The sequence below is a fragment of the Triticum aestivum genome, chromosome 5A, assembly GCF_018294505.1.
Source record: "Triticum aestivum cultivar Chinese Spring chromosome 5A, IWGSC CS RefSeq v2.1, whole genome shotgun sequence".
NCBI lineage: Eukaryota > Viridiplantae > Streptophyta > Magnoliopsida > Poales > Poaceae > Triticum > Triticum aestivum.
In genome coordinates this window covers 478,794,035-478,816,658 of record NC_057806.1, presented here as the reverse complement: position 1 = coordinate 478,816,658, position 22,624 = coordinate 478,794,035, and the positions used below count along the sequence as shown (strand labels likewise).

General features: G+C 44.1%; 3 protein-coding genes across 4 annotated transcripts; all 3 read left to right on the top strand.

The window, feature by feature from the left end:
* Positions 1-13,281: 13,281 nt before the first annotated feature.
* LOC123104181 (AT-hook motif nuclear-localized protein 10) lies at positions 13,282-17,298 on the top strand. Its single transcript, XM_044525948.1, has 5 exons — positions 13,282-14,603; positions 15,095-15,147; positions 15,320-15,451; positions 15,614-15,775; positions 16,733-17,298. Exons 1-5 carry the CDS (start codon positions 14,051-14,053, stop codon positions 17,024-17,026), a joined length of 1,194 nt encoding a protein of 397 aa, XP_044381883.1. The 5' UTR covers positions 13,282-14,050; the 3' UTR covers positions 17,027-17,298.
* Positions 17,299-17,599: 301 nt separating this feature from the next.
* Positions 17,600-20,129, top strand: LOC123104180 (uncharacterized). The gene is made up of 2 exons (XM_044525947.1): positions 17,600-18,050; positions 19,762-20,129. The coding sequence occupies exons 1-2, from the start codon at positions 17,871-17,873 to the stop codon at positions 19,933-19,935; spliced, it is 354 nt and encodes a 117-aa protein (XP_044381882.1). The 5' UTR covers positions 17,600-17,870; the 3' UTR covers positions 19,936-20,129.
* Positions 20,130-20,942: 813 nt separating this feature from the next.
* LOC123107253 (uncharacterized) lies at positions 20,943-22,399 on the top strand. 2 transcript variants are annotated; one of them, XM_044529249.1, is made up of 2 exons: positions 20,943-21,925; positions 22,165-22,399. In XM_044529249.1, the coding sequence occupies exon 1, from the start codon at positions 21,017-21,019 to the stop codon at positions 21,356-21,358; it is 342 nt and encodes a 113-aa protein (XP_044385184.1). In that variant the 5' UTR covers positions 20,943-21,016; the 3' UTR covers positions 21,359-21,925; positions 22,165-22,399. The 2 variants fall into 2 exon arrangements, with proteins under 2 accessions (XP_044385184.1, XP_044385183.1); XM_044529248.1 differs by having other exon boundaries at positions 22,149-22,399.
* The last annotated feature ends 225 nt before the right edge of the window (positions 22,400-22,624 follow it).

Genomic DNA, 22,624 nt, shown 5'->3' with positions numbered 1-22,624 from the left:
GGGCAAAGGAGATGGTTGGAGCTCATAAAGGATTATGATATGAAGTTGCACTATCATCCAGGCAAGGCCAATGTCGTAGCAGACGCTTTGAGTCGAAAGGGTTATGCCAATACCGAAGTAACAGGAGGACGAGCACGACACCTTGTGGTTCGAGGACCGTGTTTATGTGCCCAATAATGCAGAGATTAAGAAGTTGATACTTCGGGAAGCCCATGACTCGCCATACTCGACACACCCCGGAAACACCAAGATGTATTTGGATTTGAAGGAGCGTTTCTGGTGGACTGGAATGAAGAAGGATATTGCCGAGTATGTAGCCGCATGTGATGTATGTCAGAGAGTGAAGGCAGAACATCAGAAGCCAGCAGGACTACTGCAGCCTATGCCGATACCCGAATGGAAGTGGGACAAACTTGGCATGGATTTTATCACCGGATTACCCAGGACCCGATCGGGATATGATTCTATCTGGGTAGTAGTGGATCATTTGACCAAAGTTGCTCACTTTATCCCAGTGAAGACCACCTATACAAGTGTGAAGTTAGCCAAGATATATATGACCAGGATCGTATGTCTGCATGGAGTCCCGAGGACCATCGTATCAGATAGAGGAACACAATTTACTTCAAAGTTTTGGCACCAGCTGCACTAGACTTTGGGTACCAGGCTAGAGTTCAGTACAACTTTTCATCTGCAGACATATGGACAGACTGAGAGAGTCAATCAGATTCTGGAGGACATGTTGAGAGCTTGTGCGCTAGATTATGGATCTAGTTGGGATGACAACCTGCCCTACGCGGAGTTCTCATACAACAATAGCTACCAAGCCAGTTTGAAGATAGCACCGTTTGAAGCCCTGTATGGAAGAAGATGTCGAACATCGTTGATGTGGGATGAAGTTGGAGACCGCCAGTTGTTTGGACCGGATTTGATTAAGGAGTTTGAAGAGAAGGTTAAGCTGATTCGAGATAGACTGAAGGTAGCTTAGTCCCGACAGAAGAGTTACGCAGACTCGAAACGCAAGGAGGTAGCCTATGGAATCGAAGATAGAGCATATCTGCGAGTGTCACCCCTACAAGGAGTTAAACATTTTGAAGTCAAGGGAAAGTTAGCCCCTTGTAGGACCGTACCGTCTTTTGGAACGCATGGGAGAGGTTGCCTACAAGTTGGAGTTACCCGAAGGACTGTCAGGAGTTCATGATGTGTTTCATGTTTCCCAGTTGAAGAAGTGCCATGCAGAGATGGCCGATATTCATCTGAGAGATATAGTACCCCTGGAAGCAATTCAGTTGGATAGTGATTTGACATATGAGGAGAAACCTGTCAAAATTCTCGAGTTTGCTAGCCGAGTTACTCACAACAAGGTTATCAAGTTTTGCAAAGTTCAGTGGAGCCACCATACCAAGGAGGAAGCCACCTGGGAAAGAGGGGATGATCTACGTAAGGAGCACCCACACCTATTTTCTAGCCAACCCGAATCTCGAGGACGAGATTCATCTTAAGGGGGGGTAGGTTTGTAACATCCCAAATTTTCAATTTGGAATGTTATACATAGGTCATTCATGCATATCATATTTTATTGCATTTCGTTTCGTGATCCTCGAAAATCCAAAGCAACTCAAGGACCCACGGAGAGAGTTGGGGATTTCACGTTCTTCATATTTGAATTTTATCAAATATTGAGGCAAGGATCATTTTGGTTTTAATAATTTTTCTCTCCGAAAATATTTCATATTAAAATATATGAGAGCAGATAATATGACTTCTCCAAAAAAATAAGTGAAATATTCGAGGAAAAATATTAAAATCAAATGATAAATTTTATTTGGATTTTATTGCAATTTTATTTGAATTAGGAAAAAACATGCATTTTCAAAATTGCACTAGAGGCCCAAATAAATGTTCACTTTGTCCGGAATATTATTAGAGGACCGTGAAAATTTATTTCATGATTTTTGGAGTCCGTTTAGTATTTCTTTTATTTGTTTTTCCGTGTCAGGTTTTTTTTAAAAAAGAGAGAGAGCACCGACCTAACGGGACGTGCCCGACTAGGACACCGCCCGGCCGGCTTTTTAAGGCGAGGCCCGAGGCCTGTGAAGCCGCCAGCCCGCCCGAACCCTAGCACTGCCCGCCGCTGCCAGCGCCTCCCACCGCCGGTGATCCCGCCGGAGCCGCCCGCCGCTGTCAATCCTGCCGACGCCGAGGTAGCCGCCACCGTTCAGTTTTCTTGAGAAAACCGTTGTTTTTTTTCAGAAAACCCTAGATTTAGTTTTTTTTTAAATAGATCGGTTTGTTCGGTTTTCCGTTGGTTTATTTATTTAGTGGGCGTCCGTCCGTACATTCGTTTTAACGAACGTGTTCGTTGGTTAGTCGCAGATAGCGAACGTTCGTTCATTATCCTGTTCGTCAGTTTTTCCTTTTCCAGGGTTTTCCGCGATTATTTCCGATCGCGATTTCTGCCATAATCTTCGATCTAGTATATCTTTTCGCTCGTTTATCCAAATCGGGTGAAACAAGTGCCTCGATCTTCGTCTCGAAGTCCTCTTTCTGTTTAACCAACTAAAACAAGATTTTGGTGCTGTAAAAATTGGCTTTAGTCCAGATTAGTAATCGGATCTTGTTTCTTTCATAGTTTGTGTTTCGTTGCTCCATTTGATTTGATTCTTTTTGCAAACCGGAGTTCTTCAGTTGAACTTTCTGGTTAGATCTTCTTATTTGAGTTTCCCCGTGCATCTTTGCTTGATTGCTTATGTATGCTATTGTTTGTTTGCGATAGAACACCTGGAGTGCGAAGCGTGCTACTACGAGTCACTAGGTTTTGCAGATCGTTAGCAAGGCAAGTAACACATTGATCATACTCTTTCATACCCAGTTTTTTTGCATTAGTTACAATCCTCAAACACTGCATGATTAGGATGTGATTAACATGTGGGTATTGGGAAGTAGTTGATGAGGTAGAACCTATTACCTGTTTCATTATCAAACCCCTGGGGGTTACTTCTATGTTATGCTTATATTGCTATGCTATGCTAGTAGACGTGGATTGAGTTTGAGTGTATCCATGACAGATGTGAGTGTTTAATTAATGGTTCAATTCTAAGGTGGCAACTTTAATACACATCTGGGTGGATTGTTGGTTTTGGGCACCTGGGGTTATACCAGTGTTGTCCTAGGAGATCCCGGGGTTATACCGTGTGATCCTCCTATGGTCCGCCACCCAGGCTCAAAGGGATCATAAGATTATTCATGCTAGAAACTTCCGTGTGCAGGCACAAGCTATTATGGGCTCTAGCATAGTTGAGTATGTTGCATGACCTCTTCCAGTGGTAGGCTAGCAGATGTAGGGGATGTAGGTTGGTACGGTCTACCCGGGGTTAGAGTTAATGCTTCTGAAAGACTATGTCTCGGTCATCTGTTTCTCAAACACCATGTAGTGCAAGAAATCCAACGGAGGAGATCGAGTCTTCTGGGGAAAAGTGCGCAAACCTCTATAGAGTGTACAAACTAAGCATGGTTAGCCGTGTCCCCAGTTATGGACAACTTGAGTATCTAGTTCTTGGATTATCATATGGATCTCATCACTCTAAATTAATTTGTTGGGTTGATAATTACTTTTAATTGGTATTGATATGGGGGTACCATTCTCAATGTTTCAACCACCATGATAGTTAACTAAAGTATATTCCTTTGTTGTAGGGGAAAATTGGCTTTTCGCAAAAACATTATAACCATAGAGCCTCCACCAGCCAAATATGCATGTAGTGATAGCATTTACCTGTTCATTGTTCTACTGTGTTATATTGCCAGCATATTCCATGCGCTGACCCGTTTTCGGGCTGTAACATATCATGTTGCAGACTTTTTAGACGAGGAGTAAGATGAGGTAGGTCGTTTGTCATGCACTCAGCTATGCCGTTGGAGTTGATGGACTCACTTTATCTTCCAAGCCTTCCGCTGTTATTGCTTTAGATGGCCTTAAGCCATATTTATTGCAATAAGTTCTCATTTGAGACATTCGATGTAATAAGTGTGTGATTGCTACTCTGTTATAAATCCTTCGAGTACTGTGTGTGTCAGCATTACCGATCCAGGGATGACACTGAACACAAAGACTTGACCGCCTGAGGCCGGGTCGCTACAGTTTTTGTCAAGTGTGTTGTTTTAACCTTCAATAAGGACTGGCCGTAGTCAAACTCGATTCAACTAAAGTTGGAGAGACAGACATTCGCCAACCACCTGTGTGCGAAGCACGTCGGTGGAACTAGTCTCATGAACGTGGTCATGTAATGTCGGTCCGGGCCGCTTCATCCAACAATACTGCTGAATCAAAGTAAGACGTTGGTGGTAAGCAGTATGACTATTATCGCCCACAACTCTTTGTGTTCGACTTGTGCATATATCATCTACGCATAGACCTGCCTCTGATACCACTGTTGGGGAACATAGTAATTCAGAAAAATTCCTAAGATCACGCAAGATCTATCTAGGAGAAGCATAGCAATGAGACGGGAGAGTGTGTCCACGTACCCTTGTAGACCGAAAGCGGAAGTGTTTAGTTAACGCGGTTGATGTAGTCGAATGTCTTCACGATCCAACCGATCCAAGTATCGAACGTACAACACTTCCGTGTTCAGCACACGTTCAGCACGATGACGTCCCTCGATCTCTTGATCCAGTAGAGGGTCGAGGGACAGTTCCGTGAGCACAATGGCATGGCGACAGTGTTGGTGATGTGATCCGCGCAGGGCTTCGCCTAAGCACTATGACAAATATGACCGAGGTGGTAAACTATGGAGGGGGGCACCGCACACGGCTAAGAAACAACTGTTGTGCCTTTGGGGTGCCCCTTGCCCACGTATATAAAGGAGGGGGGAGGAGGCCGGCAAAGGGGGAGGCGCGCCAAGGGGGAGTCCTACTAGGACTCCAAACCTAGTAGGATTCGCCCCCCCCCCCTTTTCCTTCCAACGAAGAGGGGGGAAGGGGAAATGAGGGAGAGGGATAAGGAAAGAGGGGGGCCGCCCCCCTCCCCTTCTCCAATTCAGATTGGGGCAAGGGGGGCGCGCCCCACCTCCTGTTGCCTACCTCCTCTCCTCCACTATGGCCCATTAGGCCCAATAACTTTCCCGGGGGGGGGGGGGTCCAGTAACCTCCCGGTACTCCAAAAAAAATCCCCGATCTTCTTCGGAACCATTCCGGTGTCCGTATATAACCTTCCAATATATCAATCTTTACCTCTCGACCATTTCGAGACTCCTTGTCATGTCTGTGATCTCATCCGGGACTCCGAACAAACATCGGTCACCAAAACACATAACTCATAATACAAATCGTCATCGAACATTAAGCGTGCGGACCCTACGGGTTCGAGAACTATGTAGACATGACCGAGACACATCTCTGGTCAATAACCAATAGCGGAACCTGGATGCTCATATTGGATCCTACATATTCTACGAAGATCTTTATCGGTCAAACCGCATAACAACATACGTGCTACCTCTTGAGCACTGCGTTGGATTTCCCTTGAAGAGGAAAGGGTGATGCAACAGAGCAGCGCAAGTATTTCCCTCAGTTTTTGAGAACCAAGGTATCAATCCAGTAGGAGGCCACACATGAGTCCCTCGCACCTACACAAACAAATAAATTCCTCGCAACCAACACGATAAAGGGATTGTCAATCCCTTCACGGTAACCTATGAGAGTGAGATCTGATAGATAGGATAAGATAATATTTTTGGTATTTTTATGATAAAGAGAAATAAAGATGCAAGTAAAATAAATGGCAAAAAAATAACTAAGTATTGGAAGATTAATATGATGGAAAATAGACCCGGGGGCCATAGGTTTCACTAGAGGCTTCTCTCGAGAGCATAAGTATTACGGTGGGTGAACAAGTCACTGTTGAGCAATTGACAGAATTGAGCATAGTTATGAGAATATCTAGGTATGATCATGTATATAGGCATCACGCCCGAGACAAGTTGACCGACTCCTGCCTGCATCTACTACTATTATTCCACACATCGATCGCTATCCAGCATGCATCTAGAGTATTAACTTCAAGAGAAAGAGTAACGCTTTAAGCAAGATGTCATGATGTAGAGGGATAAACTCATTCAATATGATATAAACCCCATCTTGTTATCCTCGATGGAAACAATACAATACGTGCCTTGCTGCCCCTACTGTCACTGGGAAAGGACACCGCAAGATTGAACCCAAAGCTAAGCACTTCTCCCATTACAAGAAAGATCAATCTAGTAGGCCAAACCAAACTGATAATTCAAAGAGACTTGCAAAGATAACCAATCATACATAAAAGAATTTAGAGAAGATTCAAATATTGTTCATAAATAAACTTGATCATAAACCCACAATTCATCGGTCTCAACAAACACACCGCAAAAGAAGATTACATCGAATAGATCTCCACAAGAGAGGGGGAGAACTTTGTATTGAGATCCAAAAAGAGAGAAGAAGCCATCTAGCTAATAACTATGGACCCGTAGGTCTGAAGTAAACTACTCACACTTCATCGGAGAGGCTATGGTGTTGATGTAGAAGCCCTCCATGATCGATACCCCCTCTGGCAGAGCTCCGAAAAAGGCCCCAAGATGGGATCTCGTGGATACAGAAAGTTACGGCGGTGGAATTAGGGTTTTGGCTCTGTATCTGGTAGTTTGGGGGTACGTAGGTATATATAGGAGGAAGGAGTACGTCGGTGAAGCAACATGGGCCCCACCAGGGTGGAGGGCGCGCGGGGGGGGGGGGGGGGGTGGCCCGCCCCCTACCTTGTGCTTTCCTGGTTGATTGCTTGACATAGGGTCCAAGTCCTCTGGATCATGTTCGTTCCGAAAATCACGTTCCCAAAGGTTTCATTCCGTTTGGACTCCGTTTGATATTCTTTTTCTGTGAAACTCTAAAATAGGCAAAAAATAGCAATTCTGGGCTAGGCCTTCGGTTAATAGGTTAGTCCCAAAAATAATATAAAAGTGTATAATAAAGCCCAATAATGTCCAAACAGGATATAATATAGCATGACAATAAAAAATTATAGATACGTTGGAGACGTATCAATACGTCATTCCCTTTGTCATCGAAATGTTACTTGCCTGAGATTCGATCGTCGGTATCATCATACCTAGTTTAATCTCATTACCGGCAAGTCTCTTTACTCGTTCCGTAATGCATCATCCCGTAACTAACTCATTAGTCACATTTCTTGAAAGGCTTATAGTGATGTGCATTACCGAGAGGGTCCAAAGATACCTCTCCGATACACTGAGTGACAAATCCTAATCTTGATCTATGCCAACTCAACAAACACCTTCGGAGACACCCGTAGAGCATCTTTATAATCACCTAGTTACGTTGTGACATTTGATAGCACACAAAGTGTTCCTCCGGTATTCGGGAGTTGCATAATCTCATAGTCAGAGGAATATGTATAAGTCATGAAGAAAGCAATAGCAATAAAACTAAACGATCATAATGCTAAGCTAACGGATGGGTCTTGTCCATCACATCATTCTCTAATGATGTGACCCTGTTCATCAAATGATAACACATGTCTATGGTCAGGAAACTTAACCATCTTTGATTAACGAGCTAGTCAAGTAGAGGCATACTAGGGACATTCTGTTTGTCTATGGATTCACACATGTACAAAGTTTCCGGTTAATACAATTCTGGCATGAATAATAAACATTTATCATAATATAAGGAAATATAAATAACAACTTTATTATTTCCTCTAGGGAATATTTTGTTCACATATATACACCTGTTCAACAATGGCATGAGGATTCCACAAAATGAATGATATTCAATGATATCTCCCCAAATATTGTCACCGAGAGCAATCTATGACATAACTTCTATGACGGTCTTAGCAATGGTCCAAAACCATCACCAACATCAAAATTAGTGACAAATTTTGATATTAGGTGACAATATGGGTTGGTCTTAAATACTAAATCGTTGTAGTGAGGACGTCGTCTGTAAAAAATTGGAGTACCACACGGCCTCCCCAGGTGGCCATATAGCTTGGTAGTGTGGGGGCCCCATGGGCCACCTTGGACCCATCTTCGATGGTTTGTTTCCTCAGAAAACTTTAAGCACCAACATATATCTAAGTCAAGGCAGCCACATACTGTCCTTGCCCGACCAGTTACTCCTGCTAACCCACAGTTACCCCCCTCATTCCCCCATTTTTGCACCAAAATAACAAACACAAGGGGATTTGCACATCCAAATTTACCCCCAAACTATAGTACATAAGATGTGCACACATTTAAAAATTAACTTTGGTCACCAAATAGACAAAAAATATAATTCATGTGATTAAAGGTTATACTATTAGAAACTTTGCTTGAATATAAATTTAGTGGTATGATTTTGGTGGCACATAACCCACATTCGCTGGCAATTGATGGTCGCTCTTGATTCTCGAACTACACATGGGTGATACGTCTCCAACATATCTATAATATATGAAATATTCATGCCAATATATTATCATTCTTGGATGTTTAACAATTATTTTATAGCAACTTTATATCATTTTTTGGGACTAACCTATTGACCTAGTGCCAGTTGATGTTTTTTCCTTGTTTTTACATCGCAGAAAATCAATATTAAACACAGTACAAACACCGTGAAACTTTTTGTGGATTTTTATGGACCAGAAGACTCCTGATGGGCCATAGCAGCACCTGGGGGTGCCCCGAGGGGGCACAACCCACCAGGGCGCGCCAGGGCCCCCTGGCGCGCCCAGGTGGGTTGTGCCCACCTCGGTGGCCTCCCGTACCCCTTCTTTGCACTATACATTCCCAAATTTCAGAAACCCCTCAGGGTTAACCTAGATCAAAAGTTCCGCCGCCGCAGGGCTCTGTAGCCACCGAAAGCCAATCTAGACCCATTCCGGCACCCTGCCGGAGGGGGGAATGACCTTAAAAACTAGAATGTGGTAGGCAAAGGGAGGGGAGTAGTGATTAATAGGCAATGAAGGGGATAATCCAACATATCATCTTAAGAATATCAATAGACTTTGAAAGTGATGGCTACATAATGTGCTCATCTATAACACTTCTTAGTGAAATAAAGTGTTTTGCCTTGTAAAAAATACATGAAAAAACACCATGGGGAGTATATATCTACATCATAGAGGAGGTTACCCCCTACTTCTCCATGTCACTCCTAAAAGTCTAGAAGATATGTGAAAAGGGTGAAGAAAACTAAGAAGCACGCTAATATGATAAGGTAACGTATGAAGAACAATAATTGCAAAAGGCGTTTCAGGCCTAAAATAAGAAAATCATAATAGTTTGATCAAGCCCCTTTTGCACAATACACTAAACATTATATTTATGACCGTCTTTTGCGGAAACGATAGGTATCAAACTATGTCCAATTTTAGAAGGAAATTGAAGCAACAAGTTAAAACTGAAATATGTACCGTAGAACCCGGTTGCTTTATCTAGTTGACCAAGACTAGCAACTCTTTGGCTAGTATTTTATGCATGAAATAAATGCCCATTCGATTTAGCTTTAATGATCTTGATCACCATGTATTAACTCGTTTCTTCATATAATTACTCATACCCTCCACTACCATGTATTTCAGTTCTCCTATAAATACAACACCCTCGGTTCTTCCTACTCCACACTCCCATTTGAGATACAACCATACAGTCAATCTATCACCTCACCATCGCAACCTTGTCACATCTTGGTAGGTCCTATTCTTTTAGAAAATCTTGGTAGGTCCTTGCTCCATCTTCTTCCCAACCATGCCACTGTTCATGGCCATTTAGTTTGTTGATCGGTGCCACCAGTTGTTTGGCAATTTCTCTGCTCAGATCTGAATGAACCATGAGTTATGTTCATGCTCTTCATGTTTATGCTCATTGTTGATTTCCACATCTAACCGAAACAAAAAAATAGTTAAAAATCTCATAATTATGAAATTTACATGAGGAATTCAGTATATGTTATAGATGTCAATTTTCATATAAATGAGTAAATCATCTTTGAACATATATGGATACGGCCAAGTCATTTTGAAATGTTTGGGATCTGGTCATACTCTTTCAGGAACATGCGATGTAGTGAAATTGTTTTCAAAGCACATGGGTCTGGTCTAATCTTCGTCTAGATCTTGTCAAATCCTTTTTAAACTAGCTGCATATAAAAAAACTTTGGAAACATGGTAATGCAGTCAATTTTTTTCCAAATAAATATATATATTCTCAATGTTTTTCACAGACATGTGATCTTTTCAAACCGTTTTGAGAGAACCTTGCCAGAGCATAGTGTTTTTCTTTCAAAAACAACATAGTCTAGTGAATTTCCATTTAAAGCATGTTTATCTTGTCAATACCTATCAAGCGGAGCTAATTCTGGTAAGACCTTTTCGAGGACAATTGCATCTAGTCAAATCCCATTAAAATAGTTAAACTAGTTGAACTTCTTTGGAAACATATTTATCTGTTGACTTCCTTCCACATTCATACAAACATGGAAATTCAAGGAAACGGAATCGAAGTGTTTTTTTACTAAAAATGAATCAAAGAGTTGAAATAGAAATGTGTATTGTAGAACACAGTTGGTTGCATCCAGTTGGCTGAGACTAACATCTCTCTAGATCTTTTTATGGGCATATGGAATAAAATACATGTTCGATTCATATTTTATGACCTTGATCATCATTCAGTGTACTAACTATTTTCCTCACATAATTACTCGCTCTCTCATTATCATGTATTTCAGATATCATATTAATACATCACCATCGGTTCTTCTTGCTCCACATTGGCATTCGGAATACAACCACCCCGTCAATCTAACGCCTTGCTATCACAATCTTGTTAGAGCTCGGTATGCCCTCACTCCATCTTCTTCCTAGCCATGCCATTGTTTATTTCCATGTAGTTCATTGATTGGCTCCACCACTTTTTTGGTCACTACATTGTTTAGATCCGAATGAACCATGAGTATGTTTACTCGCATATGTTTCCTAGTTTATTATTGTTGTTGTTGTTGATTTGTCTATCACAACGAACATAAAAAAGTATTTTAAACATTTCTCTTAATTATTAGATTTACACGATGAACTAAATACATGTGATAAAGGTGAATTTTCATATGAATGAGTCAAATACTTTTGAAAACATATGCATCCAGTTAAGTCATTTTGAAACATTTGGATCTGGTCATAAGATTTCTAGAACATGTGATGTGGTCAAATTGTTTTTGAAACACATGGACCTGGTCAAATCCATTTGAGAACAAGAATCTTGTCAAATCCTTTATCTAGATTTGCCACCTTTTAAACCATATATTTTTTAAACATGTTAATATATTACAAAATAATAATTAAATAGTAGATCTGCACACATCCTTTTTTAATATGACAAATCATGATCTTTAGTAAAGAATCGAATATAGTGAAAACCGTATGAAAGCATGTTTAACTTGTCAAAACCTATCGAAAACATATGATCCTAGTCAGATCTTTCCAAGTACAATTGGATCTAGTCAAATTCCACTAAAATAAACATGGTGAAATCTGTTTGTTAAGAAATATGTTGGAAGCATATTGATCGATGAATTTTTTTTCCATATACATACAAGCATGGTGAAATATATTTGTTAACATATTAGTGTGGTACTCGCAAAAAACATATTAGTATGGTATTTATTTGTGAAATACACGCTAGTCTGGTCAAAGAAAAGCATACTAGCTAATTTATGGCTTTGGTAACCGAAATATGTACTGTAGAACACAGTTGGTCGTATCTTATTGACTAGGACTAGCAACTCTTCAGCTCATTTTGGATGTATGTAATAGAATACCCATTCAATTCATATTCAATGATCTTGTTCACCATGAAATGTCTTAAGTTTTATTCTCATATCATTAATAGTTTCCATTGTCACCTATTTTTTCTAAGCCTCGATTCTTCCAACTCCACCCTACCATTCGAGTTACAACCATCTCACCTCGCCATATTAACCTTGTCACATCTCGGTATGTCATTGCTCCATCTTCATCCCAACCATTCAACTCTTCATGCATAGGTTGTTTGTTTATTGACATGGCCATTTATTTAGTGATTACTTTGATCAGATCCGAATGAGCCATGAGTGACATATATGATTGTATTGTTTCCTGACTGTAATGTTTTTACTGTTCATTTATGTATCCCCACGAATCATAAAAGGTATATAGTTCAACTCTTTTCCATAGTTATCAGATTTTACACAATGATGTTTACCTTGACTGCAGTGATAAATCATGATCATTTATTCGTACTATCTTTATACAATATTGTCATGAATAACATAGATGACAATACGTATTCACATCTAGCATGATCTAAACAATTGCCGCCACGACAATATATGTGATAGATGTTAATTCTCGTATAACTTAGTCAAATATTTTCTGAAAACATAGGGATCCGGTCCAGCCACTCTGAAATGTTATGGTTATTGTCATACTTAAAAAGCATACAATGTGGTCAAAGTGTTTTCAAAACACAGGGATCTAGTGAAATCCCATTTTAGAACAAGGATCTTGTCAAATCCTTCATCTTGATTTGGCCAAACCCTTTCAAAATGTCTGCATGTGGAAAAAGATCCATTGAAAACATGATAATTTAGTCAAAACCGTTCAAAAGTATAGATCTGGTCAATTTTTTTGGGAAACATATAAATATGATCAAATCCTTTTTGAGCATATAAGAATATCGTCAAATCATAGTTTTTTTCTCAAAACAAACGCCATTTAGTGAAATTCCTTTGAAACATGTTAATCTTGTCAATACGCCGTCTCAAAAGTCCAATTCCGGCCAAAACATTTTTAGGACAACTACATTTGGTCAAATCTCATTAAAACATTAAATTAGTTATAACCGTTATAACCTTTTTAAAAACTTATTGATGTGGTGAAACCCTTCCACAGACATACCAACCAGGCGAAATCCTTTGGCTAGCATATGAATCTGCTAAGTTTTTTGAAACACATACTAGTCTGGTCAAAGCAATGCATGCTATGTATAATTTATTATTGGCTTTGCTAGCCAGTTGGCATGTGGTGGTAGGGAGGGGAACGGCTTTGGGTTAGGTCCATGTGCACAGTGAAAAACAGACAACAGCAAAAGGGAAAAAAAATATATACACAGGGTCGGATAAAGCCAAAAGCAGAGGAGGTCACAAAGTAAATATAATAAGTGCCCTGGGGGGGTCAAATAATGTAGACCCTTACCAATGCAGCCCTGACGCGCCTCACTTACCTGCCCGTTTTTAACCCCCCCGGCACAAATTTAATCCCTTTCTTTTCCTAAAAGATTACGTGACAGCGGGGGAGTTTAGAAAGAAAAGCAAAAGAAGAAGAAGAAGAAGAAGAAAAAAGAAACGAAATTGGGAGGAGAGCTCGTGAGGGCTCCCAAATTACGTAGGAGATAAGCGAAATCCCCAAATTTCTCGCCCCCTCCCCTCCCCGTCCGCAGTCGTTCGAGTGGCCTGCGAGCGAGCGAGCGAGCGAGCGCCCCCGAGCTCCGTCTTCCCCGCGCGCAGTGCGAGCGTGCAGCCGACGCCGAGGGCTTGGCTTTGTTGCTGCTTTTGTGTTTCCTGGCTGATTATTTTCTTTGTCTTTTGTCCGTATTTTCCCGGTATTATCCTGATTTGCGGTGATTTCTCGGTGATTTTGCCGCGCCCTCGCTCGGGCGGGGGATCTGTAATTTCTGCGCCTGGTCTGCCGAATCCTCTCGCCGGGGCTTGGATTACCAACCACCCCGCATTATTTTTCCATTTCGCTCCGGTTTACCGTTTCTTGCTCCCGTTTTCTTTTCGTTTTCTCCTCATTTTTTCCCGTCATTTGCGGCCTCGTCCCACTCGTCCCAAGATACTGTGTGTGAGCTCTGTTCGTCGTCAAAGATTTCGAGCTCTGTGCGCGCGGCGTAGGGTTTATGGTTTTCTTATAGCTGCTGCCGAGCTTGCTTGTTCTGCTTCTGGGTAGGAGCTTCGCTTCTGCTTTTTCTGAGGAATGATGGAGGTGAGGGCGTCGCAGGAGCAGCAGGGAGGGATGGCCGGGAGAGAGCCGTTCGGACTGCCCAGCAGCCCGCCCACGCCGCAGTCCTCCGGCCCCGTGCCCAACATGCGCATGACCTACGGCGAGGACGGCAACGCCTACTTCCTTAAGCCGGGCTCAGCTCCGCCGCCGGCGGAGGCGTACCAGCCAGGGGGAGGCGCTGGCCTCGACATGCCAGCTGGCCCCGACGCGGCTGCTGCGGGGGGCAATGGCGGGCCGGCGTTCGAGCTCAACATGGAGGAGGAGGCCGCCAAGAAGCGCGGCCGCGCAATGAAGTACGGCGACGACGGCAACACGTCGCTGGCATTGGTGCCCGTGCCCATGCCCGAGGAGCCCACTGCTGTGGCGCCCTGTGGTTCCGGGGCTTTCCCGCAGCCTGCCGTCAAACCGGCGGCGGGCGGCGTGCTGGCGGTGCCGCCGGCGGGGATGAAGAAGCGGGGTCGCCCCAAGGGCTCCACCAACAAGGTGAAGAAGCAGGACAAGGTCATGTCTGCGCTTGCTTTCATCGGTAAATCTCTCTCTAACCTTCTCCATTTCTCTGTTATTACGGTTTAATTACTTTTGTGAAGCAATTAGAGGAATTATTTACCTGCCCTTTATTTATTTAATTTAATTTCCTGTTGAGAAATTCGAAATTTACTGCCTAGCCTCTGGACATACTGATTAGCTTTGACTAGATCTGGGGTGTTGTACTGCGTGCAGACTGCAGGTGGAAATTACTGCTGTACCCTTCTTGCTTTTCAAACTGTAGCCTCTTTACTGTAACTGTCGTACAGGCAAGCTTAATTGAATAATTGCTGTGATATTTGAAATAATGTGTAGCTACTAGCTAGGGATCCCTATTGCCTGACAGTTTCATCACCCAGCTGAAATTTAACTTTTTAACTGAAGCTTTACATGTCTGTTTGACTGAAGTTTAAAATGTGTCGCACTGCTTCTGTTGAGATCTCTATACGGGTGTGTTTGATCATGCTCTTGGTGAAATTTGTATTTCTGCAGGGACTGCAGGAGCTGGCTTTACTCCACATGTCATTGCTGTTCAAGCTGGAGAGGTAGTAAAAATTCCTCCTCAATCCCACATTCACATTGTAGCAGTGCCTGTTATAATATGTATTTTCGCATGTCATCCTGAGCACATACCAAAAAGCTGTGCATTTTCACATTGTAACTACAAATAACAAATTGTCCACAGCACTTGTGAATAACTTGAGTGCTGCATTGCAGGATGTGGCTGCAAAGATCCTGTCATTTGCGCAGCATGGAGTTCGTGCAGTTGTGGTTCTTTCAGCAAATGGCGCCATTTCAAACGTTACCCTTCGGCAATCTGCCACTTCAGGTGGGACGGTCACATACGAGGTATGCACTTCTTATTCGAGATAATGCATCTCTTTCGATGAAATGGCAATTGCCAATATACAAAAGTTCAAAAAACTGAAATGGTAGTTGTGTTGGAATCACTGTGGACGGCTTGTCTACGACAGGTTTGTAACTGATGGTTCTTCTTGTTTTCTGCCACAGGGCCGATTTGAGATACTGTCGCTGTCCGGATCGTTCACCGTGCAAGAGACTGGAGGCCATCGTAGCCGAACCGGTGGGCTGAGTGTTTCACTTGCAAGTCCTGATGGCCGCGTCTTGGGTGGCGGAATTGCTGGACTTCTGATTGCCTGCACACCTATTCAGGTCTGTTCTTTCACACCAACCTCAAATCTCAGTAAATCATATATGTGCAGCCATAGTTTCACTTTCATGCATAGCATTCCTAATGAAACTTTCTACATTGCATATGCCAAAATACAGCCAAAAGTAAAATTCTTTGCATATTTTCGTCCCAGTGTGTTAGCATTCTTCAGTTTCTTTACCGTTTCAAACTGAGAATAATAGCTTTACTTATGTTACTTTGTAAATTACAATTGCCAATCTTTTCTATCTCATATACTAGCGAAAAGTAAAATTCTGTGCATAATTCGGTTTCATCGTGTTAGCATTCTAGCACAGCTGTCTGTCTCCTGGGTTTTGGTTTATGATGTGTATGTAAAGGCCATATGCCTCTCCGACGGATATTCTGTGCACACTGCTGAAAATTGAATGCTGCTTCATGATTCTATTCCTCAGTAGTCCGACTGCTATTTACAGTTAGTTCCCTAGAGTTTCCACATCATTGGCATCCACCTACTAGATCAGTTCTCTATTAGCAAGAAAAATTCTTTGCATAATTTCGTTTTGAGTGCATTAGCATTCCTCTGATTCTTCTTTACTGCAGCAATCGTTTGATGCATAGCTGTACATGTGTAGCTTGTGCATGATAATTGCTCATCTTTCCTAGCCCAAAGTGAAATGAATTCAGTATATTAGCAGAATTCTTCAGTTTCTTCACTGCTTCATAACCAAGGATGTTAGCACAATGATCTGTCTTCTGGATTTTCGTTTCATGATGTTTTGAAAAGGGCATGCCTCTCTGACTGAAATTCTGGGGACACTGTTGAAACCTGAATGTAGCTTCATGATTTTATTTCTCACTAGCCAGACTGTTATGTCCAACTACTTTCCTAGACTCTCCACATCATTGGCATCCACTTGTATTAGTAAGTCATTACACACTAGAGAAATGACTAACCAGTGCTATCCTTGCACCCGCAGGTTGTGGTGGGTACCTTCAACACCGTGGCCGAGAAGAAGAAGGCACCGAAGCACCAAGCTGCTGCTGCTGCACATGAGCCCGCATCCGCGCCACCGAGGATGACGCCGAGCTTCGTGCCGGCGCCGATCGCCGTGCCGCCGCTTGCGCCCGCTCCCATCAGCGTGGGGATGGCCCAGAACAGCCCGCCGTCCAGGGGCACGCTGAGCGAGTCCTCCGGCAGCCCCATGAACCAGGGAGTCCCGGCGGCGGCCACCCCCAGCAACAGCGGCCTGTCCAGCATGCCCTGGAAGTGAGCTCTGCATGCCATCGTCGTCAGTGACCAGCTTGACGTAGAACTCTGAAGCAGAAGAAGAAGAAAAAAAAACCTGAACTAGATGTCACCGTCGTCTTAGCGTAATTTCGTGGTCGAGACTGTTTGTTTAGGCGTTGAACTGTTTAATGTGTCTCAGTCGTGGATTATTGTTAGCCCGGATGGATGTCGTGGATTAATGTGTCGGATTATCGTCGTGTCGTCGTCGTCGTCGAGTTTAACCGGTGGTTATCATAAATTTATGAACCTTTGACATTTGGTTGTTCTCTGCTGTGTGTATGTCTGTGATGCTGATGGTTTTCCTTTTGGTTTTTGTTTTTTGCAAGTTTTCCTGTGGTATTGCTAATCTTTCTGCTGTAGCTCCCGTGGTGCTGATGGTTTTTCTGTTTGGATGTTTTTTTTTTTGCGCAATTTTTCCTGCTGCTGGTGTTGATCCGTATGTTGATGTTACTGGGTTGCTGGAGTACGTCTTCAGCTGAAGTTGACTGGCTTTGGAGACTCCGTCTTCAGGAGAAGGCGACGGTTCAGAGATCACGGGAGGCGTCCGGATGCTGGGTCGGCTCGCTGCTGCTGGGTCCCACATCTTCTCTTCCACACAGCACAGGGCGCTACAGCCCAAACGAGAAGACGGCCAAGAGAAGAGAAGACACCATCGGCGCACGAGACTCGCGGCGCCCACCAACCTCGCCACGCCGGAACCCTAGCCAGCCAGCCAGCCAGCCTGGGTATCGCCGGAGGGCGGCGCCAGTAGCGGGAGACGAGAGGGGGAGAAGGAGAGCGGAAGCGGAACCCGCGCGGTGTAGATTAGGAGGGGAGGAGGGGGCGAGATGTCTGTGCGGATCAAGGCGGTGGTGGACAGGTTCGTGAAGGAGCTGCAGGAGGCGCTGGACGCGGACATCCAGGACCGCATCATGAAGGAGCGGGAGATGCAGAGCTACATCCAGGAGCGCGAGCGCGAGGTCGCCGAGAGGGAGGCCGCCTGGAAGGCCGAGCTCTCCCGCCGCGAGGTAGTAATCCAACACCCAGTAATCTCTGTCTCCTTCCCCACCATTCTGATTCATCTGCCTGCGTATGCCCTAGTGCTGAGTCAGTTGGTGGTGGTGTCCATGGCATGATGCCTTCAGAGTAGTTCAGATATCGGTTGCTGCTGAATGCTGGTGCATTTCAGATTTATCAGTGATCTCCTGTAGTTGCTCGATATCCGGAAGTAATTCTGAAGTTTAAGTGGCGTGGTCGAATTTGGTAGAAGGTGTTTGCTATGTTAGGTGTTGATTAATCAGTAATCGCTGCGCTTTGGGAGCAAATTTCACATCTACGGTTACTATGAGCATCTTTGAGGTCTGGGGTTCAGGTGCACTGGTTACGCTGTGGTAGTCAGTGACTGGATGTAAACTAGCCAGGTTCTTGCACAGGCATGAAAATTTGTGGTGATATACACTAGTGATGTGAGTGGGACTACTACTGCTCTTATCATAGTTATCAATTCTGAGTATTCAGTGATTAGATATGAGCTAGCCAGGTTCTTGCACATGGATGAAAATTGGTGTCATGATTACCATAGTACTATACCGTAGTGATGTGAGTGGGATTACTCCTGCTCATGTCATAGTTTTCAGTTCCAAGTAATGTGAAGGGGGGATTTTATCTTGTTCGAAAAATGTCATGTTTTTCTGTTGCTGAACAGATAGATCCTTAGTGATGTGGTGCGAATGTCAAATTGTGAGCCTATGCATAGGATTATCTTAATATAGGAGTAAAACCACGCTTTAATTTATTATTAGTATAATCACAACTATGTTGTTGTGAGAGAGCAGTAGATTTCTTGAAGCCTGTGGCTCAGTCCATATTTGGGATTCCTTCTGACCAAAGTGCTCTTATCTGCTTTCTTGCATGACTAGCACGAGGCCACCAGCCAAAGATACCTGCTTCTCTTATTGATTGTCTGCTTAAGTTTTTTTTTCTTTGCGGGAAATTGACTACTGAAGTTGAATGCACCCTTTGACTTGTTTTCCTGCATGTTTTTCTTTTTTTGTTGCTAATTTGGTTATATCTCGGCACGTTGTGCTCGTGTCTATGGATTCTGGGCTGGCCAGCACTCGAGGAAATACTGAATAGTGTTTGTAGATTGCAAGCATATTTTGTGCTGTGATATCAGAAAGATGTGGTGGTGTCTTGTCATATTCTGAGCACTATTCAGTTAATTGGGTAAAATGTTGTGGCTTGTGTGGTTGGCACGCATGATTTCAGAGTGTCATGTCCATCTTAAAACAAAAATTGTGGATGTCCAGTATCTGAACCTGCACACAAAACTTGTCCAGGGAGAATGTAATTCGTAAATAATTATCTTTCTGATTGTAACAAGGTATCTAATAGAGAAAATGATGTGCTTTATCATTTATGCTCTGTTGTTCATTACGAGTGATTTTGGGCTTTATATTAGTGTAGCGAGCCCTGCTGCGATGACTATGTTTTGTCATATTAGGAGCAGGATAAGTTAAGTGCACATTTTGTTCTCTCAGACCTTAAGACATTTATTTGAACTTAGAACCAGACTTAAACATCAGCTTCTTATAATTTTTAAAAAGATTTTTCGATAGACAAAAGTGAAGAGTTCTTGATCGATAACTCTAAACGTATCCATTCCTTCCCAAATGAAACGATAACACCAGCAGCGTCTTCTTATCATGGCTTGATTGACAGGCTACTCATCTTTGACAGGCTGAGATCGCGCGGCAAGAGGCGAGGCTGAAGATGGAGAAGGAGAACCTGGAGAAGGAAAAGAGCGTCCTCATGGGAACCGCCTCCAATCAAGACAACCAAGACGGAGCCCTCGAGATCACCGTCAGCGGCGAGAAGTACAGGTGCCTTCGTTTCTCCAAGGCAAAGAAGTGATGGACGAATGAGGCGCTGAGGAGGCCTCCGTGTACTGAACTAGGCATAGATCTGTGTACCACCAAATCACCAGCGTTGGGCCTGATTCCGATTCAAATTGAATTCTTTCTGTACAGGGAATTCTGAAGATGTGCGCAATAAAATGCATAGCAGCTCATGCCGAGCTAAGGATTTTCAGTTTTTCATTGTGTGCATTATGGATGTTGTGCAAGTTTTTTCTTTTAGGTGGCGGGTGGTGTGCAAGTGCAGCAGCTGCAAATGGAACTCAGCTGATGTAAGCTCGCCTGTCAGTTGTCATTGTCTTGTCTGGTACACCATACCAGGCCCAGCTATGCACCTATGCTAGCAAGTCGTTAACCACTAGACCAGCTCAGTGCTGGCGGTACGAATGTTCCGGTATTAATTCTCCAATATTTCTTTCCCTTACTTTCTAGACCAGCATTAGCATATCAGGCTATGTCGGTGTTCCAGCTAATTGGGCGCTAAGAAACTGTCAGCGGCCATGACAGCCTCTCGATATTCCTGCCAACTTATATATATCTCAGCTCAATCAATTAACTAAGCTCCCCGTTCTTAACAGCTACGAAAACTAGCAATCTTCCCGGCTACTCCTGGAAATTTCCTTGTAAACAAAGTGTGGTGCAGCACATTGCTCGGTTTAGTCCACAGAATGTGACCAACAGCCTGTGTACCAGAGCACTTTACGCCACTTTATTTATACAAACGTACACACGTCTTCTTGAGATGGCACCAAAAAATTCCAGCTTTGGGAACGGCCATTTGTTTAGGCTTGGAGCGCCATCAACGGCTGGCCCATCTGGCAGCTGGGCAAGCGAGCGGAGAAACGGTCGTCGTCCTCCGGGCCAATTACGGGCCCCACGGCCCAGCTCGGGCGAAAGCACCATGGAAACGCTCCCTCGAACGACACACCCCCGCAGGAAACGCGCGTCCGTCCTCCGTCGCCGTTGCCGCCACGTCTATAAAACCGCCCGCGACCGCTAGTCCAACGCCACCACCACACATCATCATCCATCGCACGAGCCGCGGAGAGGAAGGCTTCCTGTCCTGTCGGTCGGTTGACATGGGCGCCACGTCGTACGAGAGGCTGTCGAGCCACGCCGCCGGGAGCGGGCGCGGAGGGGGAGGGCTCGGGGCGTGGGCGGCGCTGAGGCGCGGGCTGGCGCGGCTGTGCGCCGCGCGGCGCGGGCGGTGGGCGCCGGCGAGGGGCATGCTGGTGCGGGCGCGGGGGAGGAGCTGGCGCGGCCGCAGGAGGGTGGCGGCCGGGTGCGGGTACGACTCCGAGGGCTACGCGCGCAACTTCGACGACGGGCTGTGGAAGGCGGAGGAGGGCGCGCCGTGGAGGGCCGCGGGGCCGGCGATCGGCGCCTGCAGGCTCGCCCGCGCCGTGTCCTCCCTCCAGTGATTCATTCTTTCGGCGTTTTTGTGATCGCTCTGTGCGTTGTGAGCATGGGCGGAGCCCATTGGGCCGTCCCGTATGCACAGGAATACGGGTCCAAATATTTGCTAGTAGTATTTATCAACTAAAAAGGCCCAGTGCATCAGGTTGGGCCAAGAGCAGTGCATCAGGGTCGGCCCTATTCGGCCACTCCTCCGGCCTGCTGCGTTACCGTGTTGGGCCAGTGCGGAAAACGCGAGCATACGCACCTCCCCTCCCGTAGCCTAATCGATCCAACTTCCTCCACTTAAAAAACTAAAAAAATCCATCCATCGATCAGGTCTGTGTAGACTAGACGCGTACAGATCCGGTCCCTCCATACGCCTCGCCCTCGCGTACACAGGCGGCGGCGGCGGCGGCGGCGGCGGCAGGGCACCGGCCGCCGGACGCCGCAGGCCACGAACCCCGAGTCCTTTGGTGATGACGCGATGCACGCGAGCGACGCCGCACGCCGTCGGCCGGTCCAGCGCTCCGTAATTTGGCAACCTTTCCAATCTTGAGTCCTCGTTTCCATGCGTATCAAAGGCCACAATGGTAACGCCTTTGTCTTGCCGTTCCTAATTTTGTTTACAAACTGCAATGATTAGTCAATTATGTATAAACTAGTAACAAATAGAATAAACCACTATGTTTTGGCAAAGCATGAGACATTTTCTAGGGTTATAACTTCTAAATTCTAATTAGGTTATATTTCATTCATTGTCAGATACAAATACTATAACTTCTAATTAGGTTATATTTCATTTATTCTCAAAAGAAAAGCATCATCACAGGATGTTCCGGAACACATAAATAGGGAAGAGGAGATTCAATATCATCCGGGCAAGAGAAAATTGATCAAACGTACTAAAGGTAATTTCCAATTTTTTAGCCATTTAAATACTTTCATGGACATTTTATTATGTTTTACTAGAAAGTTTAATTCCATTTTTATCTTGTACATTATGTGCCCTGCTGTCGGATGATGTATTCTGGAATTTCAAAATGCAAGACAACCTTTTCAAGTAATTTTGCCCCCTTTTTTTAGCATTATAGTAAACATTTTGATGGCTACATTCTGTTTTTACTCACTGCCTTCTATTACATCCGACAAAATGTGCTAGAATCTGTGAAACAAACCCTTATTCAATACATCGCTGCCTGAAAATTTTACTCCTTGTTAAAGTGGTGCATCGGGTAACATTTGCTCCAGCTCCGCCCCTGGTTGTGAGGTAGCCATTGGTTAACTTTTTT